The 22,300-nt window shown below is 35.4% G+C and overlaps 2 protein-coding genes and 1 long non-coding RNA gene across 5 annotated transcripts; 1 reads left to right on the top strand and 2 right to left on the bottom strand.

Moving 5' to 3' along the window:
* The first annotated feature begins 1,163 nt into the window (after positions 1 to 1,163).
* Wnt5 (Wnt oncogene analog 5) lies at positions 1,164 to 16,397 on the top strand. 3 transcript variants are annotated; one of them, XM_064686849.1, is made up of 10 exons: positions 1,164 to 1,425; positions 3,338 to 3,759; positions 10,774 to 12,346; positions 12,689 to 12,773; positions 13,053 to 13,233; positions 13,374 to 13,815; positions 14,340 to 14,519; positions 15,335 to 15,437; positions 15,692 to 15,859; positions 15,934 to 16,397. In XM_064686849.1, the coding sequence occupies exons 2-10, from the start codon at positions 3,644 to 3,646 to the stop codon at positions 16,119 to 16,121; spliced, it is 3,036 nt and encodes a 1,011-aa protein (XP_064542919.1). In that variant the 5' UTR covers positions 1,164 to 1,425; positions 3,338 to 3,643; the 3' UTR covers positions 16,122 to 16,397. The 3 variants fall into 3 exon arrangements, with proteins under 3 accessions (XP_064542919.1, XP_064542918.1, XP_064542917.1); XM_064686848.1 differs by having other exon boundaries at positions 1,164 to 1,430; XM_064686847.1 differs by having other exon boundaries at positions 1,164 to 1,504.
* Positions 8,901 to 9,269, bottom strand: LOC135432361 (uncharacterized). The gene has a single exon (XM_064688026.1). It carries the CDS (start codon positions 9,267 to 9,269, stop codon positions 8,901 to 8,903), a length of 369 nt encoding a protein of 122 aa, XP_064544096.1.
* A 598-nt stretch (positions 16,398 to 16,995) lies between the features above and the next one.
* Positions 16,996 to 19,152, bottom strand: LOC135431626 (uncharacterized). The gene is made up of 3 exons (XR_010436804.1): positions 18,347 to 19,152; positions 17,445 to 17,662; positions 16,996 to 17,294 (listed from the first exon to the last, which is right to left on the bottom strand). It is a non-coding gene; the product is annotated as an uncharacterized LOC135431626 (long non-coding RNA).
* Positions 19,153 to 22,300: the final 3,148 nt, after the last annotated feature.

Below are 22,300 nucleotides of genomic sequence, written 5' to 3'. Positions count from 1 at the left end.
ATCTACGTTCCCACTCCACCGAGCTTGTGCTCGGCGACTTCATTTGGTTGAAAAGCGCACGACGAGGACGGTTCACGTCAAGCGCCTTGCCCCTTACCAAGGACCAACCACGAATGTCATTAACCAGGAGGCTCGAGTCACAGCTGAGCTATTATTGAATCGTCCCATTCCACCGTTCCTGCTTTGTCGCTACCTTCATTTTTCAGTTGACCCGCATTTTCCATCTAAGCGCGGTGGATTTCGAGAAAAACGGAATCAAATAAATGTTCTCAAATATCTTTGAATGGTGGCAATGGATATAAAATTAAACGAAAATATACCATTATAGAAGCTATATGTCAAATTTGGTGACTCTTTTAACACTTAAGAGATTTGCTCAAAAAGTGCGATATAGATTTTTATTGATTGCTTGGAAAAGGGGAAACTTATCGATTATCGAAAAAAAACTCCGTAGGAAGACCTAATTTCAAAATTTGAAGTCTCTAGCTCTCAGAGGTTTTGAGATGGACGCTTTTATGCATACGGATGGACGGACGAATAGACTTTCAGACAGACGGACATGATTAGATCGACTTGGATCTTGATGGAAATTTGTATGATATAAGTATTTAATCAATGGACCTTAAACATATTTTTAAACATCTATGCAAAATAAAGATTTAATTTGTCTACCAACGGGAAATGGGTAAAAAGTTATATATAAAATTTTAAGCAATTAACTTGTTAAGTGCAAGGCCGGGGAATGCCCGCTAGTATTTATATATCTATGTGGTTCCACTTGGGTTTATGAAACATTTTGTCTTTTTCAACTAGAAAAGACTGTTTTCTTATTAAATAACAAGTAAAACTAAGAATTTACAAGAATCTGATGGATATAAGGATGGTCAAAGTAAATTTGTCTTAGATAGATACATTTTTTGAAAACTGACCATAGGCCATCTTGGGTTTCACAAAGAAAATATTTACAATTGCATCAAATTGTGACAATGTTACATGCTGCATAGCTCCGATTTATAATATAAGAAAAAATAAGTTAATATACAAAATGTGCCTCAACATAAACAAAGTGGTGCAACATTTGGTGTTGCCACATAGTCTTTCATATTCTATAGCTATCGCTCAAACATATCGAAAATCGATAAGCGTGTTGTTATTCAGTTTTTAACAACTCACCACGAAAGACTTCAATGGCAAACAAGTTTTGCAGTTATTTACAATTTTCCGTTCATAGAAAAACTCAACGCGCTTCTTTATTTCTTTTGGACGCGTTTCTGTACGTTTCGTGACATTTACATACATATTTACAACCAAAAGCGATGCAAGTGTAACTTTAAATAAATATGTACATGCATTTACAGATGCATTTATATGTAAATATCAAATTGTGCGTAATTAATTGATAATATCGTGCCATATAAACAAAATGTAAGGTACATACATATGTCACATAAACAAAATATATGTTCGTGGATATAAACAAAGTGTACATACTAACAAAATGAATGTATGTATCTAAATCCTATTTAGGTTTGATAAATTGTAGAAACATGCATATATAAACAAAGTGTACATATACAAGCAAATTTTATTTTACCATATATGCACGCATATACATAAATATGTATGTATGTGTAATAAGTATGTAAGGTGGTAAATACATACGTAGAAATGTATGCTTGCCGCTTTCTCAGGCAACTCAAGAATGGTTTAATATATACATACGATACAAATGCGTATGTGTGTATACATGTTTTGAATGAGCAGGCCTTTCTTACCGTAAACAAGACGCACAGTTAATATACACACAAACAAATGTATGTATGTATTTAATACCTGAAGGTATCAGGAGCAGCACCATCAACGTGCCTAACACGCAAACAAATTTATATAAATATGTATGTATGTCGGGCACGTGTGCTAAATCTTACAATTGATGCTTGCAGTGACCAATTACAAATTAATGTTAATAAAATGTATACATACATACATATATCGTACTTTTGTAATTTGTAACCATGAATTGAATGAATGCAAGCGTATTATGTGTGAAAGGGGTGAGTGTTTTGTTGCATTTAAATATAATATTTGCGTCCACATCGATCTGGCAACATAAGGATTCACAATTACAATCACATATCTACATTCATACATACACATTCATGATTGGTGCCAGTTTTCTGCCGTGTTCTTATGGCAATGTGTGTAAAAATGATTAAATGGATGCACATCAGACACAAATGTCGCATTTACATAGTGTGCGTGTACGTTTCACCAGGATTGTATATATGTATGTATTCAGCAGCATCTACAATGCTATTTAATCCAAAGATTGGATATTTATTAGAATATTAAATATTGTTATGCAATAAAAGGATTTAATAAACTAGTAATGTAGGTTTTCGTATATGCAAATCCAGAATATTTACCGCTACCAACTAAATTAAAAAAAAAAACTCATTTTTAGAGGTATAGCCTTGGTTTTTGAAACATACTCACATTATTATGCGATATGTGGGTCCTTCTCTAGCCGGGGGTGCATGAAACCTTCGCTAAGAACCTGTGAAATGCCTTCATGATTTATTAAGCTGTTTATTTTCCGGGTATGAAATATGACAATCAAATCAAGCTAAAGACTATATCTTGAAAAATAGATTTTTTTCTTTAAATTAGGGGAATCGGTTCCAATGTGGGATATCCAAAGAATTATCGATATAGATTTAATGGAAATGGGGCATATTGTCAATGACTTGCAAACAACTCGTACTGCGTGGTCACTAGTAGGACCTACATTCAAAATACATTGTCTAGATCCTATAGGTCCTGAGATCGACGCGTTATTACATACGGACAGACAGACCAACATGACTAGGTCGCCTCGACTATTGATGCTTCCAAAAATATATATACCTTCTGTGATCGCAGATGATTCGTCCATGGGTAATTACTTAATTGACAGAGAAACCCCTGTTTAATCTTTGGCCCAATTATTTACTTTAAAGGGAAAAAACCCATAATTTTTCTGCAAAGTTAATTTTTACTATTTGTATGGACATAGCTGCAACGCATATTTCCATGTGGATTTCAGAATTTGTATCTCTGACCATATTTTCTAGACAGTTTGTTTTTTAATTCTCCCAACGGTCTATGACTTACTAGCGCATCTCTAGGTAATAATTAAATTTGTAAACGACCACTAAGTTAGTTCATTTCTTTAATTGTAAATCATTACATTCACATTCATTTGTTTTCTTTGTATCTATACTTGATTTGTCGAAAGAAGACTTTTATTTTTGTTAAAAAAAAACAATGTTTTACAAATTACTTTGCTTTTTTCCAGATGACTTCGGTTGTGAGTGTCGCTAACTGATCAAAAGTAATCTATAATAATGGACAAACACACAAGCGCATGCCCGATATGTTAGGAACAAAGAAATGAAAAATAAAAACATTCTGAACAGACATCAAAAACATAGTTAAAAAATGTTCCAATCTGATATTAACGATCACTCACTGATGCCTGTAATAAAAGAATTCGCCATATATTATTAATCATTAAAGCTCAGCACTCGGCCGTCCTCGAAAAGTCAATAAAAGTTGTGCTGTTGAAATTCAATATCAGTCATTTTTTATTGCGACACGAAAAATGTCATTTCTAGTGAGGAAACATTTTCTCTTGTGGAATATAATAATGACTTTTGTGCCGCTATCTGTAGCAGGTCTAGATGCAATTACGGGCTTACAAGGCGTTCCAACATGGATGTAAGTATTAAAAATGTCTTCTTTTTGATCAATGTATAACAGAATACTATTTTCCCAATTTTTAGGTGTACATAGATTGAATTATTTTGCAATATTGCTAAAGCTTTTGGTGTTCTCACATTAAATAAATATGTATTTCTACAATTGTGGGGAAGCTTGCAGCTTGCGCGACGCGCTCGTTTTTTTTTAGCGGTAATAGAACTTAATTTTAAAAATGTTAATTCGCTCAGCCGGTGCTGAATTTGCAATTACCTTCAATCGACTTAACTACTTTCCATCGCCATACCAAGAATCGACTATAAATAAAAAAGAGCACATTTCAAAACTTCTGTTTTAGAACTAAACTATAGAATATTCGTATACTTGCAATTAGACAAAATCAATAAATTGTGATATCCTGTTGTCTTTTTGAGAATATATTCTATAGCAGAATAATCGTTGACATTCAGTTCTTGGTATGGCTGTGGAGTCTGAGGCGGTGCAAGTAGTTCGTTTGTTTGCGAGTTCAACTCTTAGATGAGATAACATATATTTTTTTTAATTTTAATTTTATTACTGCTAAATCAAACGAGCTCGTTGTGCCAGCATCATTTGGTGTTGGTAAAAGGGTGTTCAGGATATCCCCTAGTCGGGAACTCCCGAGCTCCTGGAGCATTCTTACTTGTTGTGCACAGGCTATGCACATTTATGTATGCTGAGAAGCTTGTGTCCTTTCACACTATTGTTTAGGTTTGTCCAATTTAGCGGTAATACTATAGCCATGCACATGTATGTTTAGTACAAGGTCAAACATACATAGGCGATCTTTATTATTGGCGCCAGTAATATTGCTCAGCGAATTCGTTCTTAAAAAATAGCTTAAAGAGTTTTGACGCTCATTCTTATTGTACATTAGAGTCCCGCATAGAGTCGACATAAGCGTGATTCCCAGCAATTATTAAGGTCAAGCGAGGCGTGATTCGAATTATTTTGTGTCGAGCTATTCGAGTTTCTGAAAAAATATTAAGTCGGCCGACTCAACCGAAACTTTGGTAGCCTCGATCACCCCAAATACACAAAATGAAGTCATGTGTGCAAAGCACACTTATATGCCTGCGTTGTTGTTGATGTTTTCCAAACAAACTTTGATCACAATTTTCCCTCATTAGGATGTCGTTTTTCCATTACCCGGCTTAGTGCTCACTTTCGACCCAAATGATAGTGACTAAAACTTTCAGCGTCTTAGCTCTTAGATGATGATTATAAAATTGAGCTTGTATGTCAAGTTTTAAACTGCTACATTTGGTCAAGATATTTGAATATATTGAGACTAGACAGACTTAACTCTACATTTCAAAGGTTTCTACGTCAGCACATACTGCGTAAATCATCTGTCAACTCGAAACATTGAAGGTAAACATGCCGAAGCTAATTTACTCATACCTATAATTGCAATTGCATGCAAAATTCAGCATATGATTTACAGAGTTTACATTTACACAATATTAAAAGTGGTGACCATCCCAAGTATACGGCGCATAATCGGCTCGATATTCAATAAAGCTTACGCGCTCATACCCTAAATATAAAGCTCTGGTTAAATTAAGAGTCGGCACGATTAACAAAATATAATTTCTTTACTTTAACCTACTCTGTTTTCGTTCGTAAATTCCACATGAGATAATGTCATACGAACTATAGTGATCTGGTCCGTCCGAGACTGCGGTATGTGCTGCCTGCAACAAAAAGACAAGTGGACAAGCTTTTGAAACTGAGAGAGATTCAGACACCGCTTTTGATACTGATCAAGAATATGTACATTTGATGGGGTCAGAGTTGCCTCCTGCAATACTGCAATACTTTACGCGTTTCGTGAAAAAAATATTATACCCTCTGCAGAGTATTTCCAGTCGTATAACTTTTATTTTTTTAATTGCATAATAATGACTGAAACTATATAGCCTATGCTTGGGAATTTGATTTCCGGTTTACTCTTAAGCTTTAAATTATAATCAATAAAAGTAGGCATGTATATATGCAAAACTTACAATTAATCTTACAAAACTGTATAAGGTGCAATTAGTCTAACAACTTGTCAAGGGTGTTGAATTTCCAGCATACCAAAGATAGATTTTCTAGCGTGTTTTATATTTTATTCCGGATCGCTGACGCACTCGCCGTATTGATAAGCACTTAAGTATAACTGCCTCAATCTTTGACTCACCATGTTGAGTTTTGCGTATAAGTAAAAAAAAAAAAATACGGAGACTGTAGCTATTTTCGAGTGCCACCATGTGAAAAAACTCTCGTTCAGAGCCATGAATTAGTTTAAAATATATACTTATCAGGAGCGGTTGTACCAACAGAGTCTAAGCACATAATACATAAAAAGCTCTCTTCGTATACTATATGCACTACTACAACAAAATACATGCTTTAAATACGACGAATAGCTGATAACACTCGAAGCAACTAGAAGCTTAACTTATTACAACAAGAACCAGCAAGATTTTCAATAGGATTCGAGCATTTACCAAGAAATTTTGCGTTAAAGAGCCACCTTGAACTGGAAATGTTTTTCAGCGTTCTTCCCAGTTTCCTTTTGGTGTTCTTTTGTGTGGCGCCTGCCTACTCCGTATCCAGCACATGGGGTAACATTTCGAATTCGGCGCAATTATTACATGCCGAAAACGTTGTGTACGGCTCTTCACCAGGCAAATATGTGGATCATGAAATAAAGTATCCAACAAATGTGAGCAGTTACAGTTACATCCGTGCTTTAATCTCATATGTTCATTTATTAGTTTTAAATATATTCGAATAAGATTGCATGCCGTTCGCATTGTTCACGCATTCATTCAATTTCTTTCGGTTAACATGTTTAAATTATCCTATAAAAGTGCATAAACCAGGCAAATGGTTGCAGCTTTGAGCTCATAAATGTTATGTCTGTTTTGCTATCATCCATTTGCTTGTTTGTTTGTATGAAGACAGCAATTTATGGCTTGCATATTTATTAACAAGGGAGAAATTTTAAAACCATTTGTTTTTTCGTGATTCTATTGTATAAAAGTTTGTATTTGGTCCAGTTCAGTTGCCTGTAAGAACGCATTGTTTAACATCCAATAAGATCAAGACTTCACTCTTGTAATATTCACTCGTGTATAGCCTAGTCTGTTAAAGTGTTTAAATTTTGAAAATAAAATATGCAGGTCAGTCCAACGTCCAGATCACATAGAAAATCTATATCTTCCATAATTTTACAGCTAGTGCTACCAAATTAGATTATATTATTCGTGATGTTCAATTCAATTCACACCTCAATCACCCGTGCACGCTTCAAAAATGCATATCTCTTTCTGATTTAAAGTCGCAACATAAAAGTTACTGTCTTAAAAATATAGTTTCTTTCATAATCAATTCGTTTTATTCCCATCGGAGCTCACTTTTTATTACAGTGTGAACAAACTGCTGCGTGGCGTGTGACTTTATTATTTACTTCATTATATTATTTCCTTTATCCATTTCTCTCATTGATATAAGACCATATAACCAACAATCCTATGCTTATATATAATCATATTTGTGCATATTATACACACTATTTATAAATAAACTAAATATTCCATACGTCTCGTCCTATAAAAAAATCACATCAATCAACTGCTTAAAAACATATAAAATTTTAAAATTAAGAAAATATATATTACAACCCAAAGATATTGTCACTAAGTAAAAGTAAATAAATGTGCTAACTCGTGCCATTGTCAAAAACATTTGAATTATATTCACTTACATTCGACATTTATTTTTCGTCTTTAAATTATTTACTTCGCAAATTGATTTAGATTTCGTTAAAGCAAATTTAAATCAGTTCACATACTGATTCGATTTAGGGAAAAGGGGAAGCAAGAGCTTGAAAGAACAAACTGCCGAAAAAAGTAGTACAATTATTTTTCTAAGCCTCTTTCTAGTTTTTTTTTTGGCAGAATATGTTTTATTATTTTACTTTACTTATTATGCAATTGTAATATTTTCTGCTGATTTTTACTCATTAACACTTTTTCTATCAATATCTTCTTTGACTCCCTTTCACGTTCTAGCTACATTTCTCATAGCCAATTTGTAGCTTTCATTTTCTTTTCCAAATCAAATGTTCCCTGTTTTGCATGCAAAACGCTATCAATTGTGAATTAACTTCGGATTTACTTAAATCTTTTTGTGTAACCCTAATTTCCTTGCCTTTTCTCTATATCGAATCTTAAAAAATCTAAATCAGTTTCGGCAATCCCACTAATGCAAAAGAGATTGCTTTGGATAATATTTTTTTGATAAACAAGCTTTGGAACTACATTTACAAATAAGATAGAATAAAAAAGTGTACAAAATAAATATCATTGTAAAAAAAATGTCCTCGTCATCATACATTGTACATATATGAGAAATAATTAAACACATTTTTATTTACGCACGCAATTTTGTAAATAATTGCACTCGACTAAACGCTTGTGAAAAGTACACTACCTAACAAAACAAAAATATAAATGTTTCGGTTTCCACACTTTAGGGTATTGGTAATGGGCGCATCATTACGGGCATACGAGCTTTCGACCAGGTGACAAACAACACAGGAGGCCATGCTACGATTTATTCTGGAGGCCCCGGTTTTAACTTTGTCAACATCAAACTACAATCACAGTATAATTATGGCTTAATATTTCGTGTTGAAATTTATGGAAAATAAATAACTAAACCATTTTTATAAAAATATATTAAGAATTAATTTAAAGTGAATTGGGGCTGTAATATTTACACGTCGTGAATTTTTAAGCAATTTAAAACCGGTGTTGGGCAGGGAATACTTTAAGTAACTAAATAAATAGTTAAATAAGTTAAATTGTTAAGTCTCTAATTTAGTTTTATATCATTCAAAAGCATATCAATTTGATAGTAAAAATAGTAGTTATATATTTGTCGTATACTTTATACAAACCGCATGTTATATTACAAAACTATTTATACTATTGCGCAATTGATACTTTTGAATGTTAGCTAGCAGTGTTCCACATAAAATTTGATGAATAACCTAATATAAATAAGAGGCACATAAAACACAAAATGTATACTAGATACACAAAACATTTAAGTTTATTATAAGATTATTATGTTCCCCAAATTTCAATCTGAGACTTAATGCCACTGCCGCGTGCCGAGGTAAATTTCACGGTGACTGTAGTTGATCCAACACCACCACTCGTAATTTCAGCGGTGGCTCCTCGCATTTTTTTAAGATTTGTTATTTGAATGTAGTCGATAGTTTTTGCCGTTCCTGCCTGAGTTAGCGTGTATGTCTTGGTTGTTGTCTGCAGCAGCGTCTTGCTTTTGGAAATAGTCTCACGTGCGATAAGTGTGCTAGTTGTCAGCTTAGCACCATACGTGTAGTCGTAGCCTTCGCCACTATTTCCGCCTAATCCATGGGTCACGCAGACACAAGTGCACATCAAGAGTATAAATACAAGAATGGAGTTCATTGTATATGGGCTAAAAGTCAAATTTGAACTGATGCTTCTTTTGAAGATTGTCTCTCTTTTATACTGCACTTCTAAACGAGAAATCGCTGCCTATAGTTGGCCTACTTCGATAATTTAACATTGAAAGCACCTTTGACAGTAATGGCAACACCTGGCTACCTATCAAAATGATAAGCATACACTGTGCATAGATCCCCCAAATATGTTGAAACAGCTGTAACTGTTCTTTGATGATGTCTCAACAGCATAAAAAACGTGAAAAACCCGTTTATTAAAACGAAAACGATGTTTTTCAGGGAAAATTAATTTGTCGGTTCAATTTAATCAAACACGTTAGGTTACGAAGGTAACCAATTTATGTCATACTAAATATCCACTATACCTCTACAATGCACTTAGTCGTCAATAATTCCGAATCACAGATATCTTCGGAGTGCCGAATAGTAATTAAATTCTTCCTATCGTACATTTTTGAGGTAGAAAAAAGGTCTTTACAAAAATGTATCTCTTTCTTTGATCGATAAAACTCGAATAGCTGTAGCTATATAAGACTGCTCTTATAATTGGTGAGTAGATATCCGAAAATAAAAGTGGATTTCTATTAGAATTTAAATACCATTATAAATCTTATAAATAACATAAAAATAAGATTACTCTCGTCGAGAGGGCTCGACTGTAACCAGATATGAAATACCACGGCAGCATCCGCACTTATCCACAAAAATTAAGTGTTTTCCCAAAATCAAAGCGTTTCCACAAAATTGGGCGGGCAGGGAGTGTGTATTTTAACTCTTTTACATTTATTAATTTGGTATGTTTTAAAATATATTAAATCAATATCAATGCAAGAGAAGTTAGATGAGTAAACAGGCCACATTGAGTCAAGTTGACGCCTTTTGCATTCATATATCTTAAAGAGCTGCACTTGCTACAGACATTACCATAACATCCACTTCATATTTATGCTAGTTGAAAACTATTGAAGAATACGTTTTCATTCCTATGACACTGCGGAGATGATAAATGGTTTCATTTATTCCTGTAAATTTGCTAATCTCGGTCAGGTTGGTAGATTATGTCATTTAGCTGGCATGGGTACATTCGTCCGAGAATGGCATCGGTGTGAACTCAATTGATTTTGAACCCTTTTCAGATAGATAGTCAAAGGTTGCATAAAAGAAAGTTTATCTTTAAACTCAACAGATTTGTTTAAGCAAAAAAAATGTCTGTAAAGAAACTTTCTAAAACGTACCAATATATATTTGATTACAGAAAGCGATTGCTTTGGCAAAGAAAAATGAATGCAATCTACTTTTACATTTTGTTTGACGGATATATTTCTTGAAAAATTTACTAGTTGGGAAGCTTAGACAACACTCTTTAGTGTGTTGGTCTAATAAAGTTATGGACAGAAACTTACTGCTATGTTGTAGCACAACAGTTCTATAGTTTTGAAAACTTATTATGTTGAAACTAAAAATCTAAAAACTTCTAATTTTCACAGCTGTCTAGGGATAAGGTCGCCATTTATCGAATTTGGTGCGCAGGAAGAGCAGCTAGCTAATACGAGTATACCGCTAAACATCACTAAAGATGAACAAGCGTACATGCACAAAGAAGGCTTGCGCAAGCTTGGTACATTTATAAAGCCGGTGGATCTACGTGATTCCGAGACAGGCTACGTAAAAGCAGACCTTACAAAAAGACTGGAAACACCAAGCGCTCAGGCTCGGCGTGTACATCCGATTCAGGAGGAAATGGATCAAAAACAGATCATTCTGCTTGACGAAGATACCGATGAAAATGGTCTTCCAGCCAGTCTTACAGATGAGGACCGCAAGTTTATTGTCCCCATGGCACTCAAAAATGCATCGCCTGAGTTACGATGGGCCGTTTCTGGCAAAACCCCTGTTTCAACAAGTACAACACCCACAAGGTCTGTTGTTGCGTCGGCAACCCGGCGTCGAAGCACAACAACGTACACAAGCACAACACCGCCGCCTGACCCGACATCAAATATTGACGACCTTAAAAAACACATACTTTTTTTGCACAATATGACAAAAAGCGACAACAACTTCGAGTCCAAATTTGTGAAATTTCCAAGTTTACAAAAAGAAAAAACAAAACAGTCAACAGGATCTACTCCCAGTATTAAGAGGCCACAAAGACCAATACTTCAATATGCCGCTCCCATAGCTCCACCCACACGCAAAGTACCTCACGGAGCTCACACGCCAGGGCAAAAGCCGTTCGGTGGATATTATCACAACGAAGAAGAAACAAATAGTTTTTTTCAGACGATCGATACCGGCGGTACAATCGATCGTAGTAAAGAACGCGGAAATTTCGATACAGTCCCGCAGGTGCATCTGCTGAGTGAGGGCCAGTCGACGTCAACAAAAAGCGTTCCAATGACAACTACGCCGTCTATTTTGGATACAACATCCAAGAGAACTACAAAGCGTCCAGTTTGTTTGCGAAACCCTGACTCTCCAAAGTGTGTGCGCCAGCGGCAGCGTGAGGAGCAGCAACGCCAGCGTGAGCGCGACGAATGGTTTCGCGGCCAAGCTGAGTTTATGCGACCACGCTTCGAACCTATTGTGCAAACAATAAATAATACTAAACGTTTTGCGGTGTCAATTGAAATACCCGATTCATTCAAAGGAATGACACCACCGGACGAAGCTCCAGCGCTTCAAATTTTATCCCGTGTCGGACGCTCACAGCCCAAACGTCGCTATCTTAGTGGCAGCCAAGGATATCAAGCTGCCGTCTCAGTTGATAAGCTTTCACCTCCGACCAATTATTTCGCTCATGACATTATTATGACTTCAGCGGGAGTTTCCAACGATCGTGATTTTATGCTCGCAAATATGCACCAGTTTGGAGAGATGGTGCCAAAGGACCAGGACAATGAAACTACGCCCACTCCAATGGCTTATTCTGAGACTATAGATCTAAACCCGGATAACTGTTACGCGCTCGATGGGCTTACATACGGACAAAAAAAACTGTGTGCCTTGCACACAAGCGTTATGCCAGCGATAAGTCGAGGAGCGCGAGCATCCATACAGGTTAGTAATATAATCCTTACTTGTATTTTATAACTCTCTAAAATTGATGTAAAATATGTTTTCATTTGACTTGGTGTTGGTGGACGATAGGTTTGATTTTTTTAGTTTCACGAATTCTGATGCACCAACCTGCACCCCATCTTCCGCACAAAATAAATAATATAAATTAGATGTTGCACGAATTACAGAAACAATTTCGGTACATTATTTTAATATCGGCTTAGGTCGGTTTATTTCTTCTTATTCAACAGCGAAAATGGGTTGTCGTTTGTGTTTTAATATTTTATTAAAAAATAATTAATATATACAAATAATTTGCTATAAATAACTTTTTATTTATAGGAATGCCAGTTTCAATTTAAAAATCGTCGCTGGAATTGCAGCACGACAGACGATGTTACCGTGTTTGGTCCCATGACTGGCTTAGGTAAGTGTTATTTAATCTAATCTAATTTATTTTGTATAAGCAAATCTCTATATATAAAACTGTTTGTCCTGAGTGACTAAGAACTAAGAAACTGAAACGTTTACTCTAGTTACCTAATGTAAAGGAGAGAGATGCACGCAAAGACGGGGTTTTCTTAGTTCTTACGGTTTGGGATGTGCGTTGATCACAAATCAGTCAGTCAGACAAACAGTTTTATATATATAGAGATTTTGTCTATAATCTTTAAGTTTTCACGTGTCTTTACCTTTAACATTATAGGGTCACCAGAAATGGCCTTCATACATGCACTAGCTGCAGCTACTGTGACCAGTTTTATTGCTCGCGCCTGCAGAGATGGTCAGTTAACGTCGTGCGGCTGTTCACGAGGTTCCCGACCCAAACAGTTACACGATGATTGGACGTGGGGAGGCTGCGGGGACAATCTCGAGTACGCATACAAGTAAGTACAAAATAGAATTACACAAACCCATCAACTGCCGTTTGGTAGAACATCTTAATACCCTCGATATATGCATATATGTGCACATGAGTTATCATTATAAAGCTGCAAATATTGTAATTATTTATATGTATTGTTAGATTTGCAACAGATTTTATTGATGTGCGCGAAAAGGAGACACGACGCGGAACTCGCGGTGCAGGCAATCCCGAGCGGCGTGGTACGCAGCAATTGCAACAAAAACGCAAGCAGATGGAGGCTAATGGCACAAAGGACGCTGGAGAGTCCAATTTAAACATGACGAATTCCAAAACTACCATAAAGTTACACCTTCCCAATGAAGCCTTGACTGATAATAATGAAACGTCAGCCATTTTGTATGAACTCCAGGCCAAAGCCAACAATAAAAAGAAAGACATATTTCTTGATAAAAATTCAACAATACCTTCTACATCATTTGCGCCGCCCAAACAAGATGAAGAGGCACGCACTAGCCCAGACGATCTATTGGAGCTCCAGCAGAGAATAACAAAAGAAATACTTAATTCAAAATTAAAGGAAACAGAAATGCTCGAATTACAGGTGAGACTTGACATGTAGTTATATGTAGTATGGTTGCTTAGCTAGAAGCCTATATTAATGAGCCAATTTGGTTATTAATTTGTGGGGGAGTTGTTTTCATTTTTAGACCAGAGCTAGCCCCTTGTTCTAACCAATATATTTTTTTCTTTTTAAAAAAGCTGTGCTCAACAAGTGTATCCTCTTACGATCCTCTTAAAATTGAAAAATGGTATAGATATTTGATGTGATCTGTCTAAAGATCGCACCTTGGGGATGGGAATATGTGTGGTTTTGTCTTTTAACTTAAGCGCTGTTAACTTTAATTAATTGTTTTTGATGTAAGTTTTTGTTTTCTTTGAAGTTATCGTTGTCATTGTAATCATATCAGTATCTAACGCCTAAATTGCGGAAATCCTAAAATGAAGAACATTCATAAAAGTGCATACATCCTCATTTGGAATAAATATATAATATTTCGTCACTCTCCGTCCCCCAATACTAAGCAGTCATATACTTAATTCAATTTTTTACATTTTTTATAACAGGAGAAAATTAATCGGGAAATTTTAAACTCAAAGCTGTTCCACGGAGACACCAACGCCAAGCGCCGTAAACGCAAGCGTAAGAATCAACGGGCCGTCAGTGGCGAGGCTCCTTTTTTGTCCAACACAAATATAAAGGCTCGGAGTCTAATGAATTTGCACAACAACGAAGCGGGCCGAAGGGTAAGACTTTATTTACTTATAAGGTTTTAATTAATAGTAAAAGTAAACTACTTATCAGAGTTGGGGTCTCTAGCTCAAAAATACAATTGTTTTAAAATTGTGGCTTAAAGAAGTGGATATTTCCAATAGATTACTTGTTGCTATGGGATGGGGCAGAGGATGGCAATAGCTAAAAGATCAAAGATACTTGAAATCTATATACTATTTTACTATCTTCAATGAAAGCGTGTTTAGCGATTTTTTTGCAAATTCACCCGCAACTCTGAAAATTTTTCAGTGATCTTTGTTAAAATTTGTTTGATACGTTTTCACAAATTTCACCTTTCTTGGATGGTTTACTGAATTTGATTCCAACTTTTCGTTCTTTATTCGATGGACCTCAAAATATAAATTATTAAATGAACGTTGAGTTTAAGATAGTTCGGACAGATTTAAATTGTTCACGGGATTGAGAGAGTTCATCTCACAACAGTCGAGGATTGCTGGCTCTAAGGCTGCAACCCCAAACAGGGACTTTTAAACCGGGTGCTTGGGCTTTTAACCGTTTGCCCATAGTAAATTGATGGGGTCAACAAATTAAAACACTATTTGACACAGCTATAAGCTCCCGGATATTACAAAAAACTAGTAAAACCAAACAATTGTTTATTTTTCTAAGGTTTATCGATTTTGAATGTAAATACAAATGTTGTAAGAACTATGCATTGACAGTAGAGCGAAGCGCAAGACACTCAACAAATTGTAATTAATAAATAAATAAAAAAGAAGTAAGTTTTGAATTAATGTGTTTTTTCTTTTCTTTTCATCTCAACCAGGCCGTCATTAAAAAGACACGAATTACTTGCAAGTGCCACGGTGTCTCGGGCTCTTGCAGCTTGATCACGTGTTGGCAGCAATTATCATCCATAAGAGAAATTGGTAAGTCCATTGAGGGGTAGATTAGAAATTGAGAAATGTTGGCATTGGGGGTAGTTTACCAGCACGGCCAGCGTCTGCGCTGCTGGATGATCCGAGATCAAGTATTCTCAATCGTTGCTGTTTAAAAATTGCTGGGTTAGAAATAGTTATTTAATAATTAAGAATACGAAAATCTTCCTAATAAAATTATATATAGTCACACATAATTGATCAAATTTATACATTAACATTTAACAAATGTTTTTATTTTGTAGGTGATTATTTGCGTGAAAAATATGAAGAGGCTACAGAAGTAAAGCTCAATAAACGTGGACGTCTACAGGTAAAAAACAGCGAGTTTAAGGTTCCAACTGCCCACGATTTAATTTTTTTGGATGAGAGCCCCGACTGGTGCCGGACTAATCGTCTCTTGCAATGGTCAGGTAAACATTTTTCCTCGCATACAGTGTATGTATTTATTTATATTTATATATTACTAATTGATGTTGCTTATTAGGTACGCACGGCCGCGTCTGTAACAAGTCCTCATCGGGGCTTGATGGCTGTGGTATACTTTGCTGTGGCCGAGGATACAACACCAAAAATATTATCGTTCGTGAGCGCTGCAACTGCAAATTTCACTGGTGCTGCCAGGTTAAATGCGATGTATGTACAAAAGTACTCGAGGAGCACACTTGTAAATAGGTATATTCTATAGGCAGCACAGAAAATGTCCATATGATCACGATTCACATTAACATAACATTAAACGTATTTATATATCGACTTAGAATATTATTTATTAAATTATATAAGTAACATGTCTGTTGCATAATGGATTTTTTCTTAGCCTCTTATTTACAATCTAGGTTATACCATAAGGTTTGAAAAGTGTATATGTATTACCATATACACCAAAATATAAGTTAATTTCAAAATTTTAATGATAAATTATTAAATTGGAACATTTTTTTAATGCTATATGATTAATTGTGGATTTTTTTGTGTGTAGATTAACACTCCAGATTATATATCCAGATGTATTGTAAGCATTTCAGCAACTTTATCTGCATCAATTTATTATTACAAGGGTATGTATATAGCACTGTACTTAAAACTTTAGCAGAGATTTACAGTAAGGTGTTAAATGGGGGTGTATTCGAGTACATAAATGCAAGGGTTAATATGAACAATGAATATGTTTTATGCTCTCTCTATTTTTTTCATACCCTGAACCCATTTAAAATGGGTAAAAAGGGGTATAATGTTATTGTTCAAATGTATGTGGCAGGCAGAAGGAAGCATCTCCGACCCCATAAAGTATATATATTCTTGATCAGCATGAATTGGCGAGTCGATTTAGCAATGCCCTTCTGCCTGTCCGCCCGTCCCTCCGTATGTATAAATGCAAAGATCTCAGAACCTATAAGAGCTAGAGACTTGAAACTTTCGAAAATTTTTTAAGCTCTTATTAGTTTCAGACTCGGCTTTTCGAGTTATACTAAATTAGTTTTGAAAAAGCTTTTATTGTTTATGTGAAATACAATAGTGTGTCTTCCTACATGTTGAAATTAATACAAGTGGTATCTTTTTATGGTTGCGTTTTATTATGAATCAGTGGGAATAGCTGGCAATGGGTCACTAGAAATACGTTTCGTTCGCGGCGTAATTTGTGCGTATCTGACGCTGCCTCTATAAGCGAAGGATGATTGCCAGTTATTAAATATTTCAAATCCTGGTTGGGTTGGTGCATCCCCTTGTGGTATTTTATCGAATGATATATATGTCGGGATGACTTCATATAAGTTTGGGCTTATGTAGCTATTACTGCTGGCCAGGCTTTCCATTGAGTTGCGCCTCGGAATGATTGAATTGAACCTTTAAAAAAAGAATTACATTATTAGGCGGACAAACGGAGAGTTACTTAGAAAAACCCATGTAACTACAATTTTGATAATAAGCGGCATATTCATACATTTGATTAATTGTCAATAAGCGTTACTCAACATATTCTTTAAATTTACTTACCGATCCTCATTTTTTGTAGAGAACATTTTTTCTTTATGCAGGAAATCTTGCGCTGTATTACCACGTGATAAGACGACAATATCGGCGGAACTTGAATTTGGTTTGACGATCCGATTGCTGCCCTTTACCCAGATTGGTTTCTTCTTCAAAACCAAAAACATTAGCATTATGCCCGTCAACATGAATACAACGACACCAAGCACCAACAAAGATATACCCTATAAATAAATTTGAAAAGGTTTTGCTATAAATTAGTATGCAGTTGATGTGTATAACAATTATTTACGAGATAACCAAACTAATTCCCATTGCATTTAATCAACAAACAAGTAAGTGGCTCTGGTCGGGACTTCCCGACTAGGGGATACCCTTAACCCTCTTCTACCAACACCAAATGCAGCTAGAGGAAACTCGGGAACTCCCGACTAGAATCTCTTACTTGTGTTGTTTTGCTGATTTTCAGATTTCGATTATTTTTTTTTGTGGCAAATTTAATTTCCGATTATCGTGCAATTTTAAGAACATAAATTGGTCATAAACTTAAGAAAAGAGTTATTCTAATTCATAACTTAGATGTGCAAAAATACAGGAAATACTTGTGCTAAGGTCGAAATATCATCAAGTGGTCATTTGAAAGTCCATGATTTGCGGTAACAGAATTTAGCTTTTTTTATCCCCGAGCTTTTACTTACATTACCAATTTTATCTTTCTAACAGGTGAACATACGGACAGGGGAACAAATATGGACATACAGACTCTGCACTGGGGACTAAGTTATGATTTATGTTTTTGTCCAAGTATTAGAAATTTTTGCAAGTAAGATTTCCCTACCATCAATATCGGATAAAGGTACGAATAATGCTTAACATAAAATATTTAACAAGTATTAGGTAGTATTTACTTTAGCACGCATTCCTTTCGAAAGCCAGGCATCGTAATATGTGTCCAAATTACCGCCAATATGAACTGACTTACAACTGAAAGGAGAAACAGTGTTATGCTGATCGTCAACCAAACAAAATGTATAAGCTACGTTTGGCATTAATTCTGTTACAATTGTCTGCAGTGGCATTGTAAAATAACAACCAAGTCCAAACTCGTCGGGTATCAGTTCCATCATGTAATACTCCTTTGTAGTTTTCGAGAACCAAAAGAGACCAAAGGAGAGAGCGCTTGTGCTTTCGCCCTGATCGACACTAATTTTTACTGTAAGTGCCCCAATATCTGTTGGGGAGAAGTTGATCTGTGGCCACCTGACATTCTGCCTGTTGTCATTAGTTTTTAATGTATTATTAGTCGATAAACATTCCAACGTTACGATCTCATTGGGTTGCTCAGTGTCAGGTGTTGACAGTGTTGTAAAAATAGTATGATTATCCGTTGTTGTTTTCGGAGTAGTCGAGGTAATTGTTGTTGTGATTATTCCCGTGGTTGTAGTTGGTATGTAAACAGATGGAGGTAAATCCGAATCATTTACACAAAGGCGTTCATCGAAAACCATCCAGTTCTTGTATTCCTCTGGAGACGTGCAAAACATATCTAATTTTGAGTTGTGGTAAATGAAAATCTCATTCATTTCTTTTTGCAATTGACAGTCACAGTGCCAGCTATTGGAGCTTGCGACTATTCTCAGATTATTTGAAATCTCGTGAACACCAAATATAATTTTAGATAGCGTCATTAGCTTGTTATTTGATATGTCCAACAATTGCAAATATTTCAAACCTGCAGAAAGAAGAACATCAGTTTATTAATTTCGTAATAGTGCTCTACTTTTGTTTGCTCGACTAGGGGATACTATTAGGAGCTATTAGTTGTCTTAACTTAGTTTTAAGCTGACAGATACTCTGCAAAAGCTGTGCGCCCTCTTACCTCAACTCGTTATAAGTTAACTTTGTGTCGCAAGCCACATTGTTATCATTGCATTAGAGTTTTACTCGTTGCTAACGAGGGAAGGTCATTGATGAAAATAACAAAGATTATGACTATTTGGGGGAACCCCAGCAGTTACTTGGGTACATTAAAAGTTCTCTAATCAGACTGATTGGCTTTTTTATACCCTTAAAAGTGGTTAAAAGGTGTATAATGTATTTGTGCAAATGTATGTAATAGGCAGACGGAAGCGTCTCCGACCCCATAAAGTATATATATTCTTGATCAGCATCAATTGCCGAGTCGATCTAGTCTGTCTGTCTGTCCGTCTGTCCGTATGTATGAACACAAAGATCTCAGAACCTATAAGAGTTAGAGACTAGAAATTTGGAACGTATGTAGGGCCGTATGTAGGTCTGTTTCCGATAATCGATAACTTGCCCCGTTTTTAAGTAATCGATAAAAATAAATGTAATTATATTTTATACATACTTTTTCAATCGGTTTATATTACCTTGAAAAATATAGCTTGGTAAATACTCAATATTCGAATGCGACAGAATCAGCCTTTCGACCATGGTTAATTTTGTGAACGAGTCTTCACGCAATTGGTTACCAAAGTTGTTGTAGCTGAAATCTGCATAAGTAAGTGCACCCAAAATCGGATTAGTGCCCGTCACATTTCGTACACAATCGATTGCAACTTGAAGCTTTAGATATTCCAGTTGATAAATCACATAATCCAAAAAATCGGGATAAACACTTTGTAGTGCCCTATTATGCTGCGTAATTGAAATTCCTTTCAAATCTCCTGATATGTTTGCCAGAAATTCCTTGTCAATTTGATTAAGATGAAGGTCTTCAAGAATTATACGATTGAATATGCCACCACCAAATGCTCCGTTCTCAATGGCTTGTATGTTCGAGATACCCAAATATATTTGTTTGATCCTATTGGCGTATGTAGATAGAAATCCGACTGGTACCACAGCATTGAAAAATCTATAGTTATATAGGTACAGCTCGTCAATGATATCACATGGGTCACTCTAATTCGATAAAAAAAGAAATACTTAGAAAATTTAAGCATTGTAAAGAAAATATATACTTACATTATCTGCGCTTGTTATCGCAAGTGATATATCCTTCGCGATCTCGGCCTCTCGGCCATTGGTGCAGATGATGCGGCACTGGACTCTCAAGCATCTTGGTGGCATTGGTATCTCGGTATCTGCATCTCCAAGATAATCACTAGAATAGAAAACAAATAAGAGTGCTCTAGTCGAGACTTCCCGACTGGAGATACCCTGAACCATCTTCTATCAAAACGATGGCAGTTCGCATTACGCGCTCGCTTGTTCAGGCTTTAGCCAGAAATCAACTCTTTTATTCCTTTGTAGAGGGTATTTTAATTTTGTCATGAAATGTGTAAGGCACAGAAGGAGACTTTCCTACCCCACAAAGAATGCATAGATTCTAGATCCGCATCAAAAGCCGAGTCGACTCGGCTATATATGCTGACCAAGAAAATATGTTCATTATGGGTTGGCAGTGCTTCATTCTGCCGATAACGTACATTTTCCCAAAACCAATATACTCTTTTCCTCATTTTCAATCGATTCAGGGTATAAATAGAGATCAAACATTCGACATCCATTAGCGTAACACGATGATATGTACGTGTTATAATAATGATAACAAAAACTGTTTATCGCGGCATAATGCATATTGCGCATATTGACAGACGGAGAGCAAAAATATATAGAAAAAATGTCTCTCTTTAAAGAAACATAAATAAAATGTTATCAAAATGAATCAAGCAATTTATAGCGCACATGGCGTAAGCCTAGTAAAAAACGTTTATAATTCATTAAGATTTAGACACATAAGTGCGAAAATCAATCATTTTTCTCTCTGTACCAAACTAAAACATTATATACTATACCTGATGTTTCGGATAGCTTCTTTGACCATGCTGATGGCGTGCTGTATATCAAATCCGTCATTTTCGGATTCTAGTGATCTATTTGCGATACTGAAATAGCCAATATCATGCGCGACTATTGAGAAACCAGCCCAAACGTGAAACAAGTAGAAAACAATCAAGGATTGACTTTTTGCCGAAATCCCCAGCATTACAGTGAAGTTATTGTTCCAAGCTTAAATCGTTTTCAGAACCTCACTAATCAATTGCCAATTCTATAAATTAGCTCATATAAAGAGAAAGCATATTGGCTTTTAAAATGCTTCATGAGCAAACAATTCGAGCTAGTTCACGTCGCGACTGCTTAAAATAAACTAAATGCGCGGCTAAATAAGATTAATACGCGGGCCTAATGCCATATCACTATCCATATCTGCATATTTAAGTAGTTAGTGAATCCGACAATGAGATAAGCGCTACATGTGTATTGATTTTTTGATCCATGAAAACTACAGTCAAAAAAAATTGATTAGTAGATAGATACAAAACATACAAATATAGGTAGAAGAATTTAAATATGATTCAAAGTCTACGCTGTTTAGTTTTATATTTAAACATAAGAAATTTTAATTATTTTTATTTAATTATTTTTTTAATTTTATTATTATTTAATTTTAATTTTAAATAATATTTTTTAGAGTTTGCTTTTTTTTTGCTCCAAACTCCACTGGAAACGGCAAAATATGAATATCTATATCGGAATACTGTGATTGATCATATCTCGGAGCTTATTAGAGCTAGAGTCGCCAAATTTGGTAAGTACACTCTCCTCGTTATCCAGAAAAATGGATTCATATTTAGAAGTTAAAGATAAGGTTTTCGCATATGTATGCCATATATATGTCCTGCAAATAATTCGAAGATCGGACAATAAGCACCGAAGCTAAGCTTTTCCCACAGTGTTGGTTTTTGTCTATGTATGTTAAGAAGGACTGACATTAAATTTCCAAAAAAATTTTAAATAAGTTGAAAGGATGTAAAAGGCCAGCTTCACAGTAT

The sequence above is a fragment of the Drosophila montana genome, unplaced genomic scaffold, assembly GCF_035044405.1.
Source record: "Drosophila montana isolate Dmon_TW-CO22-7 unplaced genomic scaffold, ASM3504440v1 contig_3200_1, whole genome shotgun sequence".
NCBI lineage: Eukaryota > Metazoa > Arthropoda > Insecta > Diptera > Drosophilidae > Drosophila > Drosophila montana.
The sequence above is the reverse complement of the archived record's forward strand: the minus strand, read 5'-3'. Positions and strand labels throughout refer to the sequence as shown.